We start from the raw sequence: 25719 nt of genomic DNA on the forward strand, positions 1-25719 counted from the left end.
ACAGAGCAATGAGCCAAGAAAACTTGGAAAATAGAACTTACAGAATAATTCACTGTTCAGCCTTCAATAGACCAGAAAACTGATAACAGATTCATACCAGTCCTTCCATTGCAGAAAATCTTTCCTCTAGCTAGCCAACTAAGCCTTTTGAGGAAGTACATAAATACATTTGTACAGATGTAAACAATTCTGAAGACACTAACCCGTTCTGAATGTTAATGAGAGCCATGCAGCTAACCCGTTTCCAATGTTAATGAGCATCCGTTAACCCATTTCAAATGCTAATGAGTATTCAGTTAACATTTCAATGTTAATGAGCGTTCAGTTAACCTGTTTTGAATGCTAAGGAACGTTTGTTCATCAAGTACAAAAGTTGACTTATCTACTCCAAATAATTTGTTTCAATCAAGAGTGACAATACTGTTGTCAATATAACATGACACTTAAAAAATATAATCTAATATGCGTGATGCCTGATTGATAACGTTGGCAACATAAAAAACCATTGGAAATCCACCTGCATTTTACTGATTTAAATTAAGCTTGATAAAGAAACACCTTTTCTCCTTTTATAAAATATGGTGAAAAACTTGATTGCTTAAGTGTTACTCTGTTGAGTGGACACTCTGGAGGAGCACAGGGCTGTGTGTGGGAGCTGCACAGACCCAGCCCTCCTGTGAACAGCCCATCTCAGTACTACACACCGTGACTGATGCAGCTTCTGCAGACCATCCCCACGAGATGGTGCTTCGCCCTTTACGCAGCCCCGCCCCCCCCGCACAATGCCCGTGTCACAATGACCTTCCCACAATGCCTCAGGCCTCAGCTCCTCCCACTACAGCATTCTTAGCCAGAACCTTTGGCGAGCAGATAGGAACTAGAGGACAGAAACACAGACAGGGCCCTCCCGCCCAGCTCACAGCTCTCAGTACCGGAAGGGCAACCCAGCGATCTGGAGGCTCGACTGATTACACAGACGGGAAAACTCGGGGAAACCTCGAAACGTTATGACGCGGTGGAGCCCGTGCCTAACCGTCCAGCGCCCGGTCTGCAGGCCAGTGTGGAGCAGGACCCCCGGGGGGCTGACTGCCCCGGGCCAAGCGCGCGCTCCAACGGGGCGGATTTGTCAGCAGGACGTTTTCATTTACGCTTCCTTAAAGAACTTCCTTCCTTCCCTTCACCTTGCGCGGAGAGGAGAGAGACGCGCGTCGCGCAGGCCCTGTGAGGACCTGACAGATCAGATCTCACTTCCATCGCCGCGGCGCTATCGCCGCCGCCCGGCGCCCGGAGAGCAGCAAATTGATTAATCCGTCGGCGCTGAAAAGGCGACCCTTGATTACGCCTATCAGATGCCGAGCGCCATTATGCCGCCGTGACAGCACTTGACGCGTTTCCCCGTCCCTCATCCTCCCTAAGCTTTGTGCCGCTGTTAGGCCGCATTATTCCTGATGAAAAATTAATTTCCCTTATCTGCGGCTAAGCTGCCAAATCCAAATCCGCCAAACCGCCATCTCTTTCTTCGCAGGTATTACGGAGCCGGCCGCAGAGATTAATTACACGTCCCGGAATGACACTCATTTCTGTACACCTGAAAGAAAGTTGATACTGTGTAAAAAAGCGAGGGGGGGTGGGAGGGGGGCGGGGGGAGATAAGATTGTGCTGCTGCCGGGGGGAATGACAGCAGAACAACGTCCCGGGGCAGAATGCAGTGAATCAGCTTTTCGGCGGGGCAGTACCCTCTGGCAGGGGTGTGGCCGGAGCGCGTTTCCGCCACAGGTTTCTGTTACCTGCTGACACGGCGTTATCTTCATCCGCGGTGACGTCCCCCCGTCCCCCTCCCCCCCTTATTCTCCGGGTGATTATGGGAACGCGCTGAGTGCTAACGCTGTCGCGCTGAACACCGCGTTCCGTCCTGGCACACAGACGCTCACCTTTCCTTCACTTTCAGCCGATAAGAGAATTAAGGCTCAGGTGGCAGATTTGTCAAGGCGCAAAAAAGAAAAGAAGAGGCTATTGTCATTTCATTTATTCATTTTAATCAGTGAGCCTAAAGCGGGTCTGCGACAGAGTCACCCACCTTTAAATCGTGTGAACTCCAGCCTCACTTCCTGGATAAACGTCACCGTACTCCCGTAAAGGCTGACGCTACCCCAGCCATGTCTCCATTTTAAAGGCAAAGTGCAATGTAAAGCAAAACTGAAACTTAAGCACAGACGACGGGGATTAAAACGAAACAAAAGGTGATGTCGGCCAGCCCGGATTCGGCTCAGAAGACAGGGTCCTGTCAGAGCGCCGTTTTCCACAAACCTATCCGGAGATTTAAAAACCTTACCCTGGATCCCCAGAGCCTCACGTAGAAGGCAGCAGGAACGACGTATGGGGGTGTGAGACACGGAGAAAACGAAGCTCATACGAGATTTACTAATAAGCTCTCTTTTTTTTTCTTTTCTTTTTTAAACGACAGAACGGAGACAGGGTCGGGAGCTGTGGCGGTAAAGACGGCGCTCGGCGGCGTTCACGGAAGCGGCCGGCACCGAACCTCGGCGGAGAGCGTGTGCGCGCGAGCAGAACGCTCCTGACTGCTTGGCCCCGCAGGCCGGCAGCGTAACTGGACTCAGACTCATCGCCGCGCAGAAGGGCTTCAGTCAGCCCGAGCTCTTCCCCGAGCCTCAGCCAACAGGTCAAGTTTACGTCAAATGAAATCGTCCCGATTAAAATCGCGGACGGCTTGAGCGGTCCGGACTGGGGGACAGGCACTGCCCTACACCGGCCCGCCGCAGAGGCTTGCCCTCCTGTACAGAGCGCTGATCTCACCTAGAGCTGCCTAATAATAACCAGCCGGCAGGGCCCGTAAGGCTGTGACACTGCACACTGCAAGCCAGAGCTCCACGAGCCAGACTGTAACTACTGACTCCAGACCGACGTTCACAGACGCCAGACGTTTCGTATGCGTTTGAGGCTTGAACAGAACGAGAGAAGATTACTGTAGACCGCGGTACTGGCAGAATCCGTGTTTCTGTCTGCCCGTGTGTCACCGTAGCGACGCTGATCCACTCACCCCTCCCAGCAGCTTGACCACCCGCACTTTCTGAGGGACCTGCGTGGCGTCTGCCCCGCTGCTGTTGCTCCGCTGCATCACCGTCCGCTTCACGCCGGTCTTCGGCTCCGCCCCCAGGCCCTGCCCCGCCCCCGGGCCCTGCCCAGCCCCCGGCACGGCCGCCAGCACCGCCGGCCTGCCCTGGTCCTGGGGGGTCGGGAACTGGGGCCCCGGCCTGTTGGGGGCTTGACGGTTCATGGCCTTCTTCTGCTGCCACTGGGCCTGGGCCCCGGGGCCCGGGTGCAGGGGCCGGACGCTCTGCTGGGGCCCCCCGGGGAAGCCCTGGCCCTGGGGCCTGCCCATCTGCAGGCGGGTCTTGACGTTCTGCCGAGGGTTGGCTGGGCTCGGGGTGGGGTTGAGGGCGGGGACGGGGGAAGGGGTGGGCGGGCCAGGCATGCCGGTGCCATTGAAAGGCGCAGTGGAGTCTGGGGGCTGTAGTTGTTGCTGATGTTGCTGGTGTTGTTGCTGCTGCTGCTGTTGGTGCTGCTGCTGCTGTTGGTGCTGCTGTTGTTGATGTTGCTGCTGTTGTTGCTGCTGTTGCTGCTGTTGCTGCTGCTGTTGCTGCTGCTGCTGTTGCTGTTCTTGCTGCTGCTGCTGCTGCTGCTGGCTGGACAGTCTCTCCAGCAGCTCCCTCTTCCTCATGCCGGCCTGCATCTGCCTCCTCAGCTCCTTCCGCTTCAGGATCTCCTCCCTCAGCCTCTTCTGCTCCTCAATCTTCAGCCTGTACAGCCTGGTCTCCTCATCCTCATCTGGATCCTGAAAGCACAACCATACCATCAGCATGCACAAAAATACCATCAGCATGCACACACGTGCACACTGCAGTCTGCTAGTAACTGAAATCACACCCGTATCATCAGAATGTGTACACTGCAGTCTGCTAGTTACTTAAATCACACCCATATGATCAGAATTTGCACACTGCAGTCAGCTAGTTACTGAAATCACACCCATATCATCAGAATGTGCACACTGCAGTCTGCTAGTAACTGAAATCACACCCGTATCATCAGAATGTGTACACTGCAGTCAGCTAGTTACTTAAATCACACCCATATGATCAGAATTTGCACACTGCAGTCAGCTAGTTACTGAAATCACACCCATATCACCAGAATGTGCACACTGCAGTCTGCTAGTAACTGAAATCACACCCATATCATCAGAATGTGCACACTGCAGTCTGCTAGTAACTGAAATCACACCCGTATCATCAGAATGTGTACACTGCAGTCAGCTAGTTACTTAAATCACACCCATATGATCAGAATTTGCACACTTCAGTCAGCTAGTTACTGAAATCACACCCATATCATCAGAATGTGCACACTGCAGTCTGCTAGTAACTGAAATCACACCCGTATCATCAGAATGTGTACACTGCAGTCAGCTAGTTACTTAAATTACACCCATATGATCAGAATTTGCACACTGCAGTCAGCTAGTTACTGAAATCACACCCATATCATCAGAATGTGCACACTACAGTCTGCTAGTAACTGAAATCACACCCGTATCATCAGAATGTGTACACTGCAGTCTGCTAGTTACTGAAATCACACCCATATCATCAGAATGTGCACACTGCAGTCAGCTAGTTACTGAAATCACACCCGTATCATCAGAATGTGCGCACTGCAGTCTGCTAGTTACTGAAATCACACCCATATGATCAGAATGTGCACACTGCAGTCTGCTAGTTACTGAAATCACACCCGTATCATCAGAATGTGCACACTGCAGTCTGCTAGTTACTGAAATCACACCCGTATCATCAGAATGTGCACACTGCAGTCTGCTAGTTACTGAAATCACACCCATATGATCAGAATGTGCACACTGCAGTCTGCTAGTAACTGAAATCACACCCATATGATCAGAATGTGCACACTGCTGTCAGCTAGTAACTGAAATCACACCCATATGATCAGAATGTGCACACTGCAGTCTGCTAGTTACTGAAATCACACCCATATGATCAGAATGTGTACACTGCAGTCAGCTAGTTACTGAAATCACACCCGTATCATCAGAATGTGCACACTGCAGTCAGCTAGTTACTGAAATCACACCCATATCATCAGAATGTGCACACTGCAGTCTGCTAGTTACTGAAATCACATCCATATGATCAGAATGTGCACACTGCAGTCTGCTAGTTACTGAAATCACATCCATATGATCAGAATGTGCACACTGCAGTCTGCTAGTTACTGAAATCACACCCATATGATCAGAATGTGTACACTGCAGTCAGCTAGTTACTGAAATCACACCCGTATCATCAGAATGTGCACACTGCAGTCAGCTAGTTACTGAAATCACACCCATATCATCAGAATGTGCACACTGCAGTCTGCTAGTTACTGAAATCACATCCATATGATCAGAATGTGCACACTGCAGTCAGCTAGTTACTGAAATCACACCCATATCACCAGAATGTGCACACTGCAGTCAGCTAGTAACTGAAATCACACCCATATCATCAGAATGTGCACACTGCAGTCAGCTAGTAACTGAAATCACACCCATATCATCAGAATGTGCACACTGCACTCTGCTAGTTACTGAAATGACAGTACAATAGGCACAGTACAATATAAAATGTGGGCTGCACTTTTATAAAGACATCAGGATCAAAAAGAGCCCAGACATTAAAGACAGGTGCGCCATTCTGTGCCAGACTCATAATACATCCCATAATGCATGTTGATGACTGACAACAGCAAAGTCAGCACAAAGTGATGCAGCTAATTGGCACTCACGCCACTCATTGCCATGTTGCATTACACCGTTGCTCACAAACACGTGCCTAGAATGTTCTTAAACTGAACATTCTAATGCTGAAGTAACAATCACTACAGGTAATTGAAAGCAGTGGAGTTCTAGAACATGGAATTTTGAAAAGACATTCCAAGAGACCTACCTTTCAGAGTTAAACCCGTTTAAGATTTTTTACGGAATCATTTATATTGACCCATATGTAAAAAGTGATGAACAGGGGGAAAGCAGGCTGATGCTGATCTCTGATTGGGCCACAGCGCTGATTGGAGGAACACCTCCTGAAAGGACTCAGACCACAGGTATTGATTTTCCCGACTGGATTGGAAGAGATACATCTCATTTGTGACCTTATAATTGAGTCTAATGAACAGCTCTCTCACACCATGCCTGACCTTGAACCTTATTTGTCGCTTGGAAGAGGCTTCATTACCCGCACTTAGAAGGGCTATTGCCAGTACTTTGTGACTAAATGTGATTCTTTTCATACTAAAGTCACCTCTGTATCTCATCAGACCAGAGAAAATAACCTATTTCCACACAGAATGAGGATTTGGCCTCGTACAAAAGCATAAAGGGGAAAAAAAGGCAATTCCTCACATTGTCCTGTATACAGAATGTCCTAAAATGAAGCACAATCCGAATGCGTTTTCATTTAAATTTAGGCCACATTTTTAATACAAACAGTGGCGGTTAGCGTGCTGCTGTGAACTGGCTCCTGACCAGAGCTGCTGCTCTTAGCGTACTCCTGAGACGGACGAGCGGGCGGGCGAGCGAGGGACAGCGTGTGGTAGCTCGAAGGGATTAGGATATCAAATGATTTTTCATTTTGTTCCCCTCTGAACTAAAACAGTATAATACTGTTTCTGTTTCAGCGTTCAGCCCACACAAGTTCTTGGAATATTGGTTAGAACTAAATACAAAGAGCGGCGAATAACGTTCTCATGACGACGTCTCACGGAGAGTCTGAAAAGGAAAGTGCAACAAATCTGAAGGTGCTGTCACAGCAACAGTAAGTCAGCACGACATTCAGAACAACTTCAGTAATTGTTACCCGTGTGCCTTGCTGAAAGGTGCTTTCCGAGGAGACAGCAGGCCTAAAGCTGGCAATTTTCGGAACATTCTAGACTGTTCTGCCGATCCATTTGGTAAATTCTTTCTATTTTAAACAATCGCATTGCCCTTTTTTGTCTGCGTGCCAACAGGAACTACATTTCCATATAGTCTGAAGTGACACCACGATTGAGAAGCCCACATCATTTCCTTTTTGTAACAGCCTGCGATACAGAACAAAGCAACTAATCCAGGGCAGCTCCACCCCTTTTGAGGAGTTTGTGAGTCCTCGCTCCTGTGCTCTTCAGAAGAGGCGCGTCTCCAGCCCAAACACCACTGGGGTTTCGGGGCGGTCTGCGCCGGGCGGGCGTGGCAGAGCGGGGCTCACCTCCGGCTGCGGCTTCTGTGGAGGCTCGGGCTGGGGAACCGGGGCCTCCTTCGTCACCTTCTGGACCACGGTCCTCTCCGGAAGCCTGGCGGCGGGCTGGGCCCTGGCGATGGGCCGCACCTGCGCGGCGGGCGTGGTGGCGGGGCGGGGGCTGCCGAAGCCCGGGCTGGGCGGGGCCACGGGGAGCTCTCGCAGGTTGCTGTTGCGCTGGGGGGGGGCCCTGCATCTGCTGCAGAGAGGGCTTCAGCATGGGGGAGGGGGAGTTCTGAAAAAGGCCAAAAATAAAGCTCACTCAATGCATACATATCCATTCAGGAGGGGAGCGAACTCCACACTACACCGAAGACAGCAGAGACTTCCACCAAACACTGATGACAGACCTGTGTACTCTGCATCTCTGCTCCCCTAAAGCTGAATTATAGGCACTTATTTTGGGTTTATGAGCCCTACTCGCGCTACGCTGAACACAAGCTTAATCCCATCTGCTCCAGACAGCACTGCAGCCTCCGTCCCCCTCTAATGGCACTGTGTTGTGTGTCACGTTAAAGCAGTGACTACTGCTATCAGCTGTGATACTATTTGCCATTGGTTCTACTCCTTGCCTAAAAATTAATGTCTGAACTTTGGTAAGAGTCTGCCAAATGTCTAAATGTAATAAAAATACAGTACAAGATACTACGCTCTCATGCACACGATCGCAATAAGAATAATGCCACTTCTGCTTTAATTCAAAGATTTGACTGTACATGTGCAGACAAAATGTAAAAAAGAAAAAAAAACTCAGCTGCACTGGTAGAAGTATGAAAGGATAGTACAATCACAAATTAATGCAAATTCGCCGGTACAAAATCTACCTTTGTTGAGCGTGCAAGTTCTGGGAATGAAAAGAAAAAAGGAGCCAGCATTCTTACTCCTTTGATCCAAATTCATTTAATTATCTGTAGGGGGTAAAGTGTCATTGGACACAGCCAGCACAGAGCTAGTCAAGGTCTCTTCATTTATTTATTTTAAGAAAAAAAAAGAAAAGCACACTTTCTTCAGTCTCCTCTCAATTTCTGGATTAATCTTTTTTCTAAAGCTCCAAATACAGTATGGGGGACATAAAGAGCAAGCTGTCCGAGGGAAGAGGGACTGATTCTCAGGGGGAAGAGCAGGAGCGCGGCTCCACAGGCAGAGAGGATAAAGGTCCGGAAGGTTCCGCCAGGCTTTGCTCACCATTCGGGGCCTGATGGGATTGGCGCGGGGCTGGGGGTGCTGCTGCTGATGCATGCGGGGGTGGGCGTGGCCCTGCGGCTGGATGGCGTGCATCTGCGGGCGGAAGGGGGGCTGCTGGCCCTGGTGCATGATGGGCCGCGGGTCCCCGCCGGGGTGCATGTGGTGGTGCTGCTGCAGGTGCGGGGGCTGCAGGGGCAGGTCGTGGCGCTGCTGGGGGGGGTGCTGCTGCTGCTGGGGCGGGCCGTGCGGCTCGTGCTGATGGGATTGCTGGTGTGGAGGGTGCATCAGCCCCTGTAAAGCACACACACACACGCACACACACGCACACACATCAGGGCCTCCACCACACCTCTGACATTTCACAGCACACCACTACAAGCATTTAACCATTTTTGACACAAAATATAAAGTTCATCCACAAAGAACTGCAAGCTTTGGATACTTGGAGACTTCGTACACAATCATCTTACAGACAACATTCAACAAAATGCCATATTTTAATATTATAAAGTAATATAATATAATTATAATTTTATATGAGGAATAGAAGAAATGCAATCACATAAAATGAATACGATTGACCACAAAATTAACCACTAAATTCGAGAAAACTGCCAATACCCAACTGTGACATGCCATTTTTCAATTTGAAATTATAATGCTTTTTAAATTAATTTCAATCTCCATCTCACAAATAGAGTTCAAATGAATTCTGCAGTTTTGTTCCATAAGAAACCAAGGAACAGTATGCAGTGAGAATTCCACTCCCAAAAACCGGTTCCAAATGAACATTAATCTCAGCAAGGGAACCGACCCGCGGCTAATGTTATTAGCCAAGCAGAAGATGGAGAGATATTTCAAACACTAGAGGGCAGTCTCGTCTACAAGCTGCCCACAAAGGCTTTGTGAATAACCTGGCTCAAAATTTGACCTTACGGTGCTTCACAAACCTTGACGGCATATCAACGCAAGCGCGCGCGCGCACGAGTATTCACGCTCCATTACAGCACTGAGAGAAGGCGCCCTTCCTCACGCTTCTCAAAAAAAAACAAAAACAAAAGCGAAAGAAAATGGGCTTCAGGCCATGCTTAAAGACTGTGAACATTCCCTATTTACCCCAATGCCCACAACTGAGTCAAGCTCACCACGACAGGAGGTGGACTGTTTCAGGCTTCCCCTCCAACAGGGAGCACACATTACACACAAGACTGCTGGTTTCATTTGTTTTGTGGGAAATTTAACACATCAGTATAATACTGGTTAGCCTCTTCCCCCCCCCCCTTTTCAACACTACCCATTTTGTGTTATATATCCGGGAATATGGGACCCTTTCTCTTCACCTGTGTACTAGAACAAAGGGCACGCTCACAGCAGACAGTGTGGAAACCGCGCTAACGCTAACGCTAACGAAGCCAGTGCGTTTGAGACGGCGCGTCGCGCTGGACCGGTCCTGAGAGGGGAGAGCGCTGCACTTACTCTGGGGCGTACCTGCATGCCGTACTGCATGTGCTGGTGCGGGAGGGGCGGCCCGGGCTGGGGGAACTGCGGCCGCTGGGGCAGGAAGTGGCGGGGGTTGGGCGGGCCGTGCTGGCCCAGGTTGGGCATGCCCAGGGGCCCCTGGGGCCCCGGGGGCGGGAGGTTGGCCCTCATGGGCTCGCGCTGGAACATAGGCTGCGGCCCTTGCTGGTTGAAGCCGGGCCCCGATTGGTTGAAAGCCATGGGATTGAGGCCAGGATGGGGGTGGTTATTATTCATGAGCGGAGCGGGGCTCTGTTGATCAAACATATGCTGTCCTGGGAACCTTGGCTCTTTGATTGAGAGAAAACAAAAAGAGAAAGAGAGGGGGGGATCACCACGCGGAGTCGCACGGCCACACTTCCGCTCGGCGGCTGTGACATCTCTACTTCTGCTGCACCTCGGGCCCAGAGCCACGGCTGGAGACACACTGGCACACCTCAAACACACGCTAAAAAATGCTAATGCTGGGGAATACTGAAAATACACTATCCTGTTTTTCAAAAAAAATGTCATCAGGGTGTTTCATGTTATTATTTAAAAAAAAACATACACTAACACTAGTACAAAAATACACTAATACACAAACACCACCCCCCCATCCCCCGTCCTCTGTCCCCCAAACATTCAGGATCCAGTTATAAACAGGGTGCTAATTGGAAAGCTTTAATGAAAGGCGAGCCCCACCCCCCTTTTTCTGAATGGAAATGTGCGGCGCGGGGGTGTGCGGTGCCCTGGGTGCGCCGTTTCGTCTCACCGCCGATGAAGAAAGGCTCCCGCTCCTGAGGGGGCGGGGGCGGGGGCCCCCTCCAGGGCTCGGGGTGGTGGGGTCTCGGGGTTTGGCTGAAGTTTCCGGGCATGTGCTGCTGCTGCTGCTGCTGCTGAAAGTCCGCCGGTCCCTGGGGGAGACAAACGACAAGCCGCCATGAGCGGGTCCGCCATGCGCCCGCACAAATACCACACACTCCACCGGCTGTTACACCAAAACCACTCCAAACATTCAAAACACCACACAAATACCACACACTCCACCGGCGGGGATTCTGTAGCACCAAAACCACTCCAAACGTTCAAAACACCACACAAATACCACACACTCCACCGGCTGTTACACCAAAACCACTCCAAACATTCAAAACACCACACACATACCACACACTCCACCGGCGGGGATTCTGCTACACCAAAACCACTCCAAACATTCAAAACACCACACAAATACCACACTTCACCGGCTGTTACACCAAAACCACTCCAAACATTCAAAACACCACACATATACCACACACTCCACCGGCTGTTACACCAAAACCACTCCAAACATTCAAAACACCACACAAATACCACACACTCCACCGGCTGTTACACCAAAACCACTCCAAATATTCAAAACACCACACAAATACCACACACTCCACTGGCAGGGATTCTGTTACACCAAAACCACTCCAAACATTCAAAACACCACAAAAATACCACACACTCCACCGGCGGGGATTCTGTTACACCGAAACCACTCCAAACGTTCAAAACACCACACAAATACCACACACTCCACCGGCGGGGATTCTGTTACACCGAAACCACTCCAAATGTTCAAAACACCACACACATACCACACACTCCACCCGCGGCGATTCTGTGACACCAAAACCACTCCAAACGTTCAAAACACCACACAAATACCACACACTCCACCGGCGGGGATTGTTACACCAAAATCACTCCAAACATTCAAAACACCACACAAATACCACACACTCTACCGGCGGGGAGTCTGTTACACCAAAACCACTACAAACATTCAAAATACCACACACTCCACCAGTGGGGATTCTGTTACACCAAAACCACTCCAAACATTCAAAATACCACACACTCCACCAGTGGGGATTCTGTAACACCGAAACCACTCCAAATTTAAAAAAAATAAATAGCCTAAATGAGGGGCAGGCTTTTGGTTTGGATGCCAAACGGGCGGCCCGATGAGGAGGCAGTGGGCTGCTAAACGTGGCCTTCTCCGGAGCCCCAGTTTACTGCACATGCACTCATATCAACGTCTTCATCACAGTCTGACACTCTCTGCTCTAAGACTGGAGCGCAGCGGAAAGACCAATGCAAAAGTCGAGGCGCCGCTTTGACTTTCAAGTGCTGCTTAAAACCGACCATCTCAACCAAAACCATTTTAAACCAATGAAATTGGTGGATGTCACACTAAAATAGCATTTGAAAGTAGCTTGCGTATTACTCGCTAAATGGTCACTGGCACGGTAGATAATGTTGCTGTTAAAAAAGGAGAAATAAACAGCTACTACTGAAAAGGCTGCGTCCCTATATTGAGTCCCTCAGCTCTGGCACACACCCCCCAGCTAAAAAAAAATAATACACCAGGGGGAGGGTCAGCTTAAAGCCAGACTTTCTGCTGCACTGAAATGCATTTATCTAAAATATGTGATTTTGTTAAATGCTACTCACCCCTGCAAGAACCTAATTTTCTCTGGACACACAGGCTAAATACACGTGTAACTCATTTCACGGTCTGAATAGGGCTGTAAAACGACAGTTATGACCCTACCCCCATTTTGTTTTCCATACACACTCTACAATATTGGTAACAGGTCCGCAGCGCCAGTACCTATGCAGACACGCCTACCTACAAATAGGCCGGCCCGTGTGGATGGTTCTGTGCTTCAGGCCCGTGTTAATTTCACAATCTCGCCTTTATTCACTCCTTACATACTTTGAATAGCTTATTACAAATGGCGATCACATCCACGAAAAGCAATCCCCCATCTACCTTCTCAAAGAAAACAAGATAGCAATCCTCTAATCCTTTCAAGGAATAAGAAACCACTTTGCCTTCTCCTTTCTTCTCTTAAATATCCCCCCTCTGTTGAGAAATTAACCTTCCTGCGCGGTGCCATACTTACACAAATTGGCCGCTTACCTCTTCCCTCCCCATTGTAAACGACCCGATGCTATCAGCATTAATCCGCGTTTTAAACTAGAATTGATGACTTTTGTTCGAAGTGTGAATATGGCGGAGATTCTCGCCAAGTCGCCGAACGGAAAGTTAATCAGCGGCTCTCCGCCCCAGACGGGAGGGGATCACACCGCCATTGTGCGCTTTATCGGACCGCCGGAAAGGTCAGCCCCGGAAGCACAATGGGCTTCAATTAAACACCGCCGCGACACCGCGCAAATTTGTATGAGTGTGATAACCGCGCCTGCCTTCTCATTACTAAGCCTTCATAAATATACAAAGCGCTATTCAATATGTAACCGATGCCGCGGTCCTCCAAGGCCGGGGCGCCAGGCTAATGCCAGCGGCCCTCATTACCCCTGCCAGGTACCAGGTGCCCCCCGCGCGCGCGGCTCAGTGAAACGCACGGCAAATCCGGAGGACAAAGAGCGCCACTTCACCGCCCCACGCGCAAACCGGCACCGGGACTGGCTGGATATCACCTGCTCTTTTTTTTTTACTTAAAAAGCATTTGAGAGACATTATATATTATAAGCCACCTTGCCAAATAAACATCTACAAATGCTTGCATCAACACACACATCATGCTGTGTTTCAAAGTAAAGACCTCATTCTCAGGTACTTTACAATTTCTTTATAGATGCTGCATGAAGATTAGTGATCTCTCATATCTTGAGATCTGTCTCCATTTACATTTGAGATTTGTCTGTGGAATACCCAAGCCATATCGGACTCAGAACCTATGCTCATATAACTGCGTTCACTTCTCCAGGTGCATTCCCCTCCCGTTGCGTTAGCTGCAAATATACTCAACATTTTCTGTCATGTTTTGATGTGTAGTCAGCAGTTTCCTGATTATTAACAGTGTGATATGAGAACGCCGCACGCAGAAACATTAGGGCGCTTGGCACAAATGTTCACAAACCACAGCAGGGTGCAAAATGTTTGCTTCCGACCCACAACCGAGTGACCTTGACCAACTGTGAAGAAGCAATCACCGTTAACCTACATCGAGCACGCGCTCGCGAGCGGCAGCGCGGTCCGACCGCACTTAAACCATCGCATCACGTGCGCACGACATGCAAGCGTCGTGCAGTAACAAACCGTGCAGAATGCAGACGGTCCTGGAGAAACACAAACGTGATATTTTATTTCACTTTAGCTGAGCATGTGAGCCTTGCAGTTCTAATGCAAATCCCTAAATTAAGGTTTAAATGATAGTCAGGATTAATATTTAAACACTTCTTGTGGGAAAAAAAAAAAAACACCCAATACAGGCAGACTGCAGATGGGGGCCTCCTATGATTCAATTTGATAGTATGATAATGTATGATAATCATGATTAATCAGATGCCCACTGGCAAATGGAAGTTGCAGGGCATTTTGTCACCTGCATTTTAAACGCCATTCTCCCTGCTCCAGCCTGACAGCGGCTGACAGCCACTACACCTAACGCTGCGTCTGGAAAAACACCCAGCGTCCCCCGCCATCGCTGTCCGAGGGCCAACCGCCGTCCTCCGCTACAAACAGCGCCGGTGAACAGAAAACACACGGAACCCCGGAAGAGGGAGCGGGCGAGGGGGGGGGGGAGGAGTGGCGACTCTACAACGCACGGGGGGGGGAGGGGAGGGGGGCGGGTAGGGGATGGGGGGGGGGGGGTTGGGGGGCTCGTCTCGGCGAAGTCTGCGAGGGGAGTCAAATGCGATTGGCCGCAGACTCCCTCCCTAACCTGATTTGCATAAACGGCTATAAAAAGCCGTTCCCCGGATGTGTCAATCAGAGGCACCTGATGCCTGGCAACGCCGGCTGAGAGAGGACACCGGGAGCCCAATCACCAGCCCGTCTGCAGTACAGTAATCACCATGAGCTCTGCTGTCAGTGCTCCAACAGAGTCTGTGTCATCATTACACACTCCCATTAAACCAAGCACTTCAGACATGCTCCATACTCCTTCAGAAAATCAATTCCCTTTTTCCAACAGATATAAAACCAAATATATATACTTTAAAAAAAGAAACAGCTAACATCCTTCCCCCAAATAAAAAAAACAATATAAACAGCCTTATCGTTTCCTTTCAAAGGTAACCGTCCTTTAAAGAGGACGGATATTCACAGATGGCGGTACCTTCTTTGTTCTCCACGGTCGGAGGACTTTTCAGGTCCGCTATTTGCGCCAACCCGTGACTCCACGCGGGCGCAGAGCTACCCCAAACCCCCCCCCCCCCCCCCCGCCCCCTCCCACCCGGAGCCTGAGAGCGTCTAAAGCTCATATCAAACATTTCCAGCGCTGCACGCTCCTATCAGTGTTTACAGATTCCCAAACAGTGTTTAGCCAGGACGGCCGTTTAATTGCTGTAATATTCTCCCCCCGCAGAGGGGGGGACGCCGGGCAGCTGCTACTCACCGGGAATCTCAGGGGACCCGCAGCAGGTCTGGGCTGGTTCTGCACTGGCATCAAGGGCACTGCAAAGAGAGAGCGCAGAGACCATTACACACAGAGCACATAAAGCGTTACACACTGAGAGCACAGAGACCATTACACACTGAGAGCACAGAGACCATTACACACTGAGAGCACAGAGACCATTACACTGAGATATTACACACTGACAGCACAGAGAGCATTGCACACTGAGAGCACAGAGACCATTACACTGAGATATTACACACTGACAGCACAGAGAGCATTGCACACTGAGTGCACAGAGACCATTACACACTGAGAGCACAGAGACCATTACACAGAGACATTACACACTGACAGCACAGACCATTACACAGAGAGCACAGAGCGTTACACACAGATAGCATTACACACAGTGCACCGACAGCGTTACTCACTGAAACCACAGACTGTTACGCACTGACAGCACAGAGACCGTTACACTGAGACATTACACACTGACAGCACAGACCATTACGCACTGAGAGCACAGCGTGTTACACACAGAGAGCATTACACACTGACAGCACAGACTATTACACACTGAGAGCACTGACAGCACAGAGACCATTACACACTGAGAGCACAGACCATTACAAACTGAGAGCACAGAGACCGTTACACACTGAGAGCAAAGCACAGAGACCGTTAGGCAGTTCAACCAGGCCGTTACACTTACACATCACATACAATTTCAACAGCCTTTTAAAGAGCAGGAGAGAGAGATAAAGTAAAATGAGCGAGAAGGGCACATTTTACTTTATTTCTTTTTTTATTTTGTATTTTTTGTACCAGGAATCAGAAAAGGGACTTGTTTTACACTGAAACGCACTCATTTAGCATTCTGCAGAAAAAATCACTATTTCAATAAACTGAGTGTGACTATCTGAGAAATTCCTTGAATGACCATTTCATTTAAAGGCCGAACTCAGGATGAAATTGTGGATTAGTGGGCGACCACTCCAGAGACATCCTTCATATCTGTGTGTATCGCGCACACACACACACACACTCGCGCACACACACACGGCTACGCATGCACACAGACGCACGCACACACGCACCGCGTCTGGTGGTTTTAAGCGCGGGAGAGAGCCCCCCCCCCCCCCCCCCCCCCCCAGCCCCGCCCTGCAGAAAGGCACACCATTAATCACGGCCACAGGCAGAACAGGGACAGCGCGCCTGACCTGTCAATCAGCAGGGACCGCCCCCTCACCCCGCTCACACACACTCCCCATTGTGCCCTCACCAGGAGCGACACACCGCCCCCAAAACGACAAGGGGAACCGTCCGGCAACCCTCACGCGCCCCGGCCCGCGGCTCCTCAGCTGAACGAGGGCCGGAGCGTCACAACCCCGCACACAGCTCTCTCACCCGCACATCCCCGTGCATCCCCACGCATCCCAATGGGCGGCCAAAACACGAAGAGCTCCCGCTCACCAAGGGCACCGACTAACCTGCCCTGACCTTTCTTTCACAGGCCTGTGATCAATCAGCAGGCCCTCACCTGCATGCCTAATACTGACACTGCACAGAGCAGGGGAGCCACAGCTCCACACAGCTCTGTGTGAGACCCTCACCATGTCAGCTGCCCCCACTGAAACACACAGCTCTGTCTGAGACCCTCACCATGTCACACACACAGCTGTGTGAGACCCTCACCATGTCACACACACAGCTCTGTGTGAGACCCTCACCATGTCACACACACAGCTCTGTGTGAGACCCTCACCATGTCAAACACACAGCTCTGTGTGAGACCCTCACCATGTCAAACACACAGCTCTGTCTGAGACCCTCACCATGTCAAACACACAGCTCTGTCTGAGACCCTCACCATGTCACACACACAGCTCTGTGTGAGACCCTCACCATGTCAAACACACAGCTCTGTGTGAGACCCTCACCATGTCAAACACACAGCTCTGTCTGAGACCCTCACCATGTCACACACACAGCTCTGTCTGAGACCCTCACCATGTCACACACACAGCTGTGTGAGACCCTCACCATGTCAAACACACAGCTCTGTCTGAGACCCTCACCATGTCACACACACAGCTCTGTGTGAGACCCTCACCATGTCAAACACACACAGCTCTGAGACCCTCACCATGTCAAACACACAGCTCTGTCTGAGACCCTCACCATGTCAAACACACAGCTCTGTCTGAGACCCTCACCATGTCAAACACACAGCTCTGTCTGAGACCCTCACCATGTCACACACACAGCTGTGTGAGACCCTCACCATGTCACACACACAGCTCTGTGTGAGACCCTCACCATGTCAAACACACAGCTCTGTGTGAGACCCTCACCATGTCACACACACAGCTCTGTCTGAGACCCTCACCATGTCACACACACAGCTGTGTGAGACCCTCACCATGTCAAACACACAGCTCTGTCTGAGACCCTCACCATGTCACACACACAGCTCTGTGTGAGACCCTCACCATGTCAAACACACACAGCTCTGAGACCCTCACCATGTCAAACACACAGCTCTGTCTGAGACCCTCACCATGTCACACACACAGCTCTGTGTGAGACCCTCACCATGTCAAACACACAGCTCTGTCTGAGACCCTCACCATGTCACACACACAGCTGTGTGAGACCCTCACCATGTCACACACACAGCTCTGTCTGAGACCCTCACCATGTCACACACACAGCTCTGTGTGAGACCCTCACCATGTCAAACACACAGCTCTGTGTGAGACCCTCACCATGTCACACACACAGCTCTGTGTGAGACCCTCACCATGTCACACACACAGCTCTGTCTGAGACCCTCACCATGTCACACACACAGCTCTGTGTGAGACCCTCACCATGTCAAACACACAGCTCTGTCTGAGACCCTCACCATGTCAAACACACAGCCCTGCTGGGCTCCCATTTTAGGAGCATTCACTCCCGAGAATTGGTGTGTGCCAACTGGACAAACGATTTAGCAGAACGCTCACTAATTAAGATCCATTAGTGCGAAATGACACATTGTTTAAAAAACACAAAAAAGAAAGAAAGAAGAGTAGAGGGAGTTGAAGAAGGTGAGGAACAGAGAAGAGACACAGAGTACAGGGCGTGTGCTGACCGAGAGAGAGAGAGACAGAGTACAGGGCGTGTGCTGACCGAGAGAGAGAGAGACAGAGTACAGGGCGTGTGCTGACCGAGAGAGAGAGACACAGAGTACAGGGCGTGTGCTGACCGAGAGAGAAAGAGAGAGACACAGAGTACAGGGCGTGTGCTGACCGAGAGAGAGAGAGAGACACACAGAGTACAGGGCGTGTGCTGACCGAGAGAGAGAGAGACACAGAGTACAGGGCGTGTGCTGACCGAGAGAGAGAGAGAGAGACACAGAGTACAGGGCGTGTGCTGACCTTGTGCAGGGGAGGAGGCGGGGCCTCTGAAGTGGGGGTTGATGTGGATGTTTTTGGGCTGCTGGGGGGACAGGGCGGCCGGCGGGGGGCTGAGCAGGCGGGGCGGGTCCATCTGGGGGCGCAGCGGCGCGCCGTGCATGGGGGGCGAGCGGTGGGACAGGTGGTGGGGGATGAGGGGCTGGGGCGGGGGCCGCTGCAGGCCCTGCTCGTGGAAGGGCCCCCGCGGCGGCGGCTGGTACTGCTGCTGGTGGCGCTGCGGCTGCATCCTGGACTGGGACTGCGCCGTGCAGACGGAGGAGAGAACAGAGCCACGTTAGCACCACAGGCCGGCCAGAGGCACTTAGCACACACGCGCGCACACACGCGCGCGCACACACACACGCACACACGCACGCGCGCGCGCGCACACACACACACACACACACACACACACGCGCGCACACACACACACAACCACACGCACACACAACCACACACACGCACGCACGCGCACACGCACACACACACGCACGCACACACACATGCACACGCACACACACGCGCGCACGCACGCACGCACGCACGCCCCTCTCTGTCCCCGCCCTTACTCATCATGGGCCCGCAGCTGCGGCAGACCGCTCAGTTTCCCGGGGACGGTGGGGGGGGGGGTGGGGTGGGGGGGGGCAGTCATTTCCAATGCATCTCAATGCGGCAGGGGAGAGGCGGGGGGGCGGGGGGGGGAAGCCGTGCCTAATTTAAGAGGCCTCCGCTCTGCCTTAACCTGTAAATGACTTTCCTCTCAGCTGTCTGTGTGTATTAACGCCGGGGCCCCAGACGGGCCCCGCCAGGAGCCCGCCGCTAATCGCGCGCATGACTCATCAGCGCCCCGCGCCGGCCCGCCTCCCGGGTCGCCGTCGCCGTCGCCGCGGCGCCGACTCCATCTGCATACCAATCTACCCCGCGCTTACGCACCCCGCTAATTCTGTTACCCCCCAAATCCTGCACACAATGACGACAGAGACGCCCGCAGCCCTAGAGCCGTACGCAGCGGAACGCAAACGGCCCGTGACTGAGCTGGAACCACATCCTCTCCAGACCCACCAAGGTAACGCTCCCAGTCTGACTCAGCACCACCGCCATCCGTATTTCAGCCGCACCTTCCCTTCACACACGCGCGCGCGTGTGCGGGACAGTTACCGCTCCTGAAATAACACAGGCGACGGCTTTCCCGACCGGTCTCAAAAGCACCCTTCAGAAGCACAGCTCCAGCGCTCCCGCAACCTAAACGACCGGATTATATGCTTCAATAGATATTTAATAATCAAAAAAAAAAACCCCCACAAGAAACTAAATCCTGGGCAAAGTACAAATTTAATTTCATGTAATGCTTTTCAGAATGGACTGCTGCCAAGTTATTTAGTATAATCCACATATCAACACGGATAAGAGGGGCCGGGAGCCCGGTTAATTGACTTTCTCCAAAAGCAAACGGGCGGCGCTCCGGCGGGGCGTGACGAGCGGACGGCGAGAGCCAACAAACACACAGCCGCTCGGAGGGGAAGCAAACAGCGGCGCCCCGCCGCCGCGCAGCCGCTAATATCAAAGGCAAATATCAGCAGAGCGGGGCTCGCCCGCCGCGCGCGCACCGCCCCTTATCAGACAGGGGGACCCGCTCAGAAACCGCCTCGCAAAGACTTCACAAAGGCAGGGGGGTCGAGGACGCCACACACTACACCAAAAGGAAACTTTAAGATAAAAATATTTAACGATAATAGCATAGGAAGAAAACAACAAATATACAGATTTATATTTAAGTCTTGCAATTCGTGCAAATTAAATAAGCAAAGATCCTCTTTTAATTCAGGTGCAGTGACAGAATACCACAGGAGTGAATTTCCACACAATTAGGTTTAATAGGCATCTGAAAGATTTGACCGTACGGAAACGGTGCTTTTGATAAGACACTTCTTTGATATGGTGTAGAATGAGTGGATTCTGAACCCTGAAGTGGTTTAATGAATCTAACTAATGTATAATATGAGCAGTGTTAGGGATAGTAATGTTAGCACAGAGGGGCTGCTGGGGTTGCTCACCTGCATGCCCATCTGCACTGGCATGAGTGGGGGTCTCTGTTCGTTCATCCGCCCTCTCCCTCCTCCTCCGTCGCACCTGAAGTCCGGCATGCCGAAGCCAGAGAAGCCGCCTCTTCCTCCTCTCCCTCCTCGTCCTCCTCTCCCTCTCCCTCCGAAGCGGCCCTGCCTCCGCTGCCGCTCCTTCTCCTCGAACTCGGCGAGGTGGGCTTTGGCCTCCTCGGAGAGCTCTGCGGAGGGGACACGGAGGGCCTTCACGTGGAGCACAGCACAGATGGGCACACTGCTCCATAAGAACCACGTCACACGCACACTAAAGGAAATCCGGATTCACACTGAAGTCTGAGGATCTGCAAGCCTTCAAACCCAGGCTAGTCACACTGCTAGACTGGGCCCAGATCGGGGGGGGGGGGGGGGGGGGGGGGGGGGGGGGTTCTCAATCTGGGGCACTGGGGCACCCGCTGTGCATTCTGATTTGATTAACGGATCAAATCTCTTGATCACGTACGCTTACTGAAAACATGCCCTTAATTGAATCCATAATTTTGTCCTCAATACCGATTTGAACAGACTGCAGCTTTGGCTCGTTGCCATTTTCTTCTCTGAACTCTGCGCCATTCAGGAACCCACTGTGATGTCACTTCCTGCCATCCTTTCAATTTATCGAAAAACAAACATAGGCCGAAACTCTTTCTAAAGAACATATCGAAGGAAATTACAGAAAATGTAACTATCAGTGATGTAAAACTGACCAGACAGATCTGGAAGTGTCTACATTCATATTTTCATTGTTTGTAGAACGCAAATACGTTTCTGACGCAGTCCAGGAAGCGAAGGGTAAATCCCCCGAAACGTCGCTCCCGTAATGATTTACAACTGTGGTCAAAACAAAAGCCCGCACACATAAAGATGCTCCACGTTAAACAGACAACGAGCGAGATTAGACACCGCAGCCCGGCTCTTTCACTGCAGCGTATGCTAAACCTTACTCTAAAAAAGGTAATCCCAGCCACGCCAATGGGGCTACATTCAAAAGCTGATCCTTCATCTCCACTTCATTCTAATCTGCGGACAGATTAAGATGAAGAAGAGCGCAAGGCCATCTCACACACCGCCAATCAATATCTGAACTGAAAGCTTATTATACCCCCCCCCCCCCCCCCACCCCCACCCCCACCCCGGTGACAATGGAATCACAGGTCGATAATATGTTGGAGGAAGGAGAATATGTTCGAGAAAGCGAGCTGCTTTTTTACATTCCGACCGTGTCCATCAACACATTCCTCCCGCACTTAATACTGAGAATCAGCAATTACATCCCCCCGCGCTAAGTGTCCAGATTAATTTGGCCGTCCTCTTTAACAGAATGGTTTCAGACGACATCTTTAATCAGTAAATAAGAACTGCTTTCTTCCAATAGAAATAAGCTGTCACATAGGGTCACCAAAATGTGACAAAATGGAAATTGCATTTGTAACTTCAGCTGAAATGTCAATTGGCTTGTTAAATGTTTCTTCTCAGCCAGTTAGAGATTTCACAGTTGTGAGCAGTACTTCAGACCCCGCGGTTTGCCTACAGGCCAGGGTAATTCCCTCCATTTGCCATGGAGAGAGGGCTTCTGGAAGAAATAAGCTTCGCTGTTGCGCATTAAAACACAGGAAGCGTATACATTTTAAAACCTTTTACGTTCACCTCCTTCAATGAAGAAGGGGCTTCTAAGCAACTACACTGTCGGGAGCAAACAGAGAATTTATTTTCTTGCCGACTTCACAAAGAAACATGCAGCGGGGAGGGAGGGGTGAGATGTAAGGCGATGCTCCACTCATCACATTTGGGGGGGGGGGGGGGTGCTCGTAAGCACGCGTACCTAACGTTTCCGGAATGTCCCTCCTCTTGCTGGTCGCGTCCGACAGCCGCACGACCGTGACGTCTTTTCGCTCCGTTTTGAAGCGCAGCCGACCCGACTCTTCGTCTTCGTCGTCCTCTTCGTCAGATTCCTCCTTGAGGTCTTCCTCTTGCTCGGTTTCATTCTCCATCTGCGTGAACAGGCGTGAAATAGTGTAAAAGGCAACTTTCATAACACATATGCTTTTAATGCAACGAGAAAAGCAAGAGAGATTTTCTCCCACCCCCACAGAATCGAGTTTCCAAATGAGGGGAAAAAAAGGAAAACACTTCAGTGATAGCCCTTCCCATTTCAAAAGATAGCCTTATCAGCCAACAAAAGGCCCTCTCTACACCCTCCTCCCCTCCCCCAGGCCCAGGACACAGTGCAATGCATAACGCCGTCTGCACAGGCCCAACAGCAGCACCGCTACACAACAGCACAGCCACACAGCAGCACCGCTACACAGCAGCACCACCGCACCGCTACACAGCAGCACAGCCACACAGCAGCACCGCTACACAGCAGCACCACCGCACCGCTACACAGCAGCACAGCCACACAGCAGCACCGCTACACAGCAGCACCACCGCACCGCTACACAGCAGCACCGCTACACAGCAGCACAGCCACACCGCTACACAACAGCACCGCCGCGCAGCAGCACCGCTACACAGCAGCACCGCCACACAGCAGCACCGCTACACAGCAGCACCGCCGCACAGCTACACAACAACACAGCAGCACAGCAGCACCGCAGAACTGCCACACAGCAGCACCGCTACACAGCAGCACCGCCGCACAGCTACACAACAACACAGCAGCACAGCAGCACCGCAGAACTGCCACACAGCAGCACCGCTACACAACAGAACCGCCGCACGGCAGCACAGCCACACAGCAGCACCGCCACACGGCAGCACCGCCACACGGCAGCACCGCCACACGGCAGCACAGCCACACAGAAGCACCACCGCACAGCCACACAGCAGCACCGCCACACAGCCACACCGCTACACAACAGCACCGCCGCGCAGCAGCACCGCTACACAGCAGCACCGCTACACAGCAGCACAGCCACACCGCTACACAACAGCACCACCGCGCAGCAGCACCGCTACACAGCAGCACCGCCACACAGCAGCACCGCTACACAACAGCACCGCCGCACAGCTACACAACAACACAGCAGCACAGCAGCACCGCAGAACTGCCACACAGCAGCACCGCTACACAACAGAACCGCCGCACAGCTACACAACAACACAGCAGCACAGCAGCACCGCAGAACTGCCACACAGCAGCACCGCTACACAACAGAACCGCCGCACGGCAGCACAGCCACACGGCAGCACCGCCACACGGCAGCACCGCCACACGGCAGCACCGCCACACGGCAGCACAGCCACACAGAAGCACCACCGCACAGCCACACAGCAGCACCGCCGCACAGCAGCACCACCACACAGAAGCACCGCTACACAACAGCACCGCTGCACAGCTACACAACAGCACAGCCACACAGCAGAACCGCCACACAGCAGCGCTGGGCTCACACACGCACGCTTCTCCCTCTGACGCTCTCATGAAGAGCGCACCCCGAGCAGCAGCTGAGGATCCATTACGCACTGTAAACACTAATCTAACGGACAGGCCCGCGATGAGAAACAGAGACGTCTGAGAGCAGGGCTCACGCAGGGATTAGGGCTGACGGCCGCGAGACAGCGGAGCTCCCGCGTCTTCACGCGCCCAGCGGCTGATGACACGAGCGCCCGCGGGCCTCGCTTCTCCCATCGACACACGGACACGATCGCTCCGATCCCCGCCGCTCTCCTCCAATGGAACGGGGACGGGGGAACGATGCTTCTGTTTCAGCACGAGCGCCTGCGAGGCAGGTCCTGCTGCCCAAAGAGGCACTCCCCAGGCCCTCTCGTCCACAGGAGTGATGTCACTACCGCCACAGAAACCTGCAGCGGCCTAATGACACCAACACGCACACTTTCCATTCTGTCCTCCTCGTCACTCTCACTACAAGTATAATATGGGCTATCAGTGCCCCAGTGACGCTCTATCACTATGCCCTCATAATAAAAAGTCAACAGAGAACAGTTCACTTGTGTTTCATAAACTCTTATGATATTACTATAAAATATTATCCCGCTTTCGATTTTGCGCGCTCCTACAGAACCTCACACAGATGGTTCTTCTAATTTTCACGAAGAAAACCATGTAATCTCACACGGGTGATTCCTTCATATTCTCCGGGATAAAGTCCCGGCCATAGCGTAGCCACAAACAAAAGGAACAGAGGCGAAATAACAAGCTGCCGGCGGCCCCAGCTGACACACTCTGTGACCACAGAGATCACCGCTCTCGCCTTAGTGTCAGCACGCCCAGCCTTTCCAGCACTTTCCGGCCCCAGCCAGAGACGGGGGGGGGCTCTGAGAAATATTTATAGATTGGTCTGCAAAAAAAGCAGAGTCAAGAGGCTGACAGAAACCACACCGAAAAACAAGAGGGGCCGGCCGCACCTGCCCGAACCCGATGTGGAGTGTCCTAATGAGTCTAGCAGTCTGCTCGCTCACACGCTGTCGCGGGCACACACACAGTCCTGTGAGCTCTACCAGTACAGCACTCTGTGAGTTTACTGCCCTCGCTGAACTGGAAATCCATTACAGCGGAGAAAAAGCACATTGTGCAAGGATTTCAGTGAGCAGTATTCACGTTCAACATTGTCATAATTTAATCTGCTGTATAAGTGAAGCTTCCTACAACACACTCTTACACAAAACACTTGGTTAAAATGGGTGAAAAGGTATATGATATTTAGTTCAGAATATGGCTCAACATCGGGTACCAGGCCCAGAGAGCTGGTAAATGGTAAATGGACTACATTTA

At 51.7% G+C, this 25719-nt stretch overlaps 1 protein-coding gene across 1 annotated transcript in view; it reads right to left on the bottom strand.

Annotated features, from left to right (window-relative positions):
* The window catches only part of rbm33a (RNA binding motif protein 33a), a 50574-nt gene that overhangs the window by 6333 nt on the left and 18522 nt on the right, over positions 1 to 25719 (bottom strand). Inside the window, 10 exon segments of the mRNA XM_035413582.1 lie at positions 3059 to 3853; positions 7323 to 7452; positions 7454 to 7587; positions 8538 to 8828; positions 10014 to 10345; positions 10810 to 10951; positions 15440 to 15498; positions 18868 to 19144; positions 20940 to 21166; positions 22804 to 22972. Coding sequence (XP_035269473.1) covers positions 3059 to 3853; positions 7323 to 7452; positions 7454 to 7587; positions 8538 to 8828; positions 10014 to 10345; positions 10810 to 10951; positions 15440 to 15498; positions 18868 to 19144; positions 20940 to 21166; positions 22804 to 22972 — 2556 coding nt within the window.

Source organism: Anguilla anguilla, chromosome 4, assembly GCF_013347855.1.
Source record: "Anguilla anguilla isolate fAngAng1 chromosome 4, fAngAng1.pri, whole genome shotgun sequence".
NCBI classification, from domain to species: Eukaryota; Metazoa; Chordata; class Actinopteri; order Anguilliformes; family Anguillidae; genus Anguilla; species Anguilla anguilla.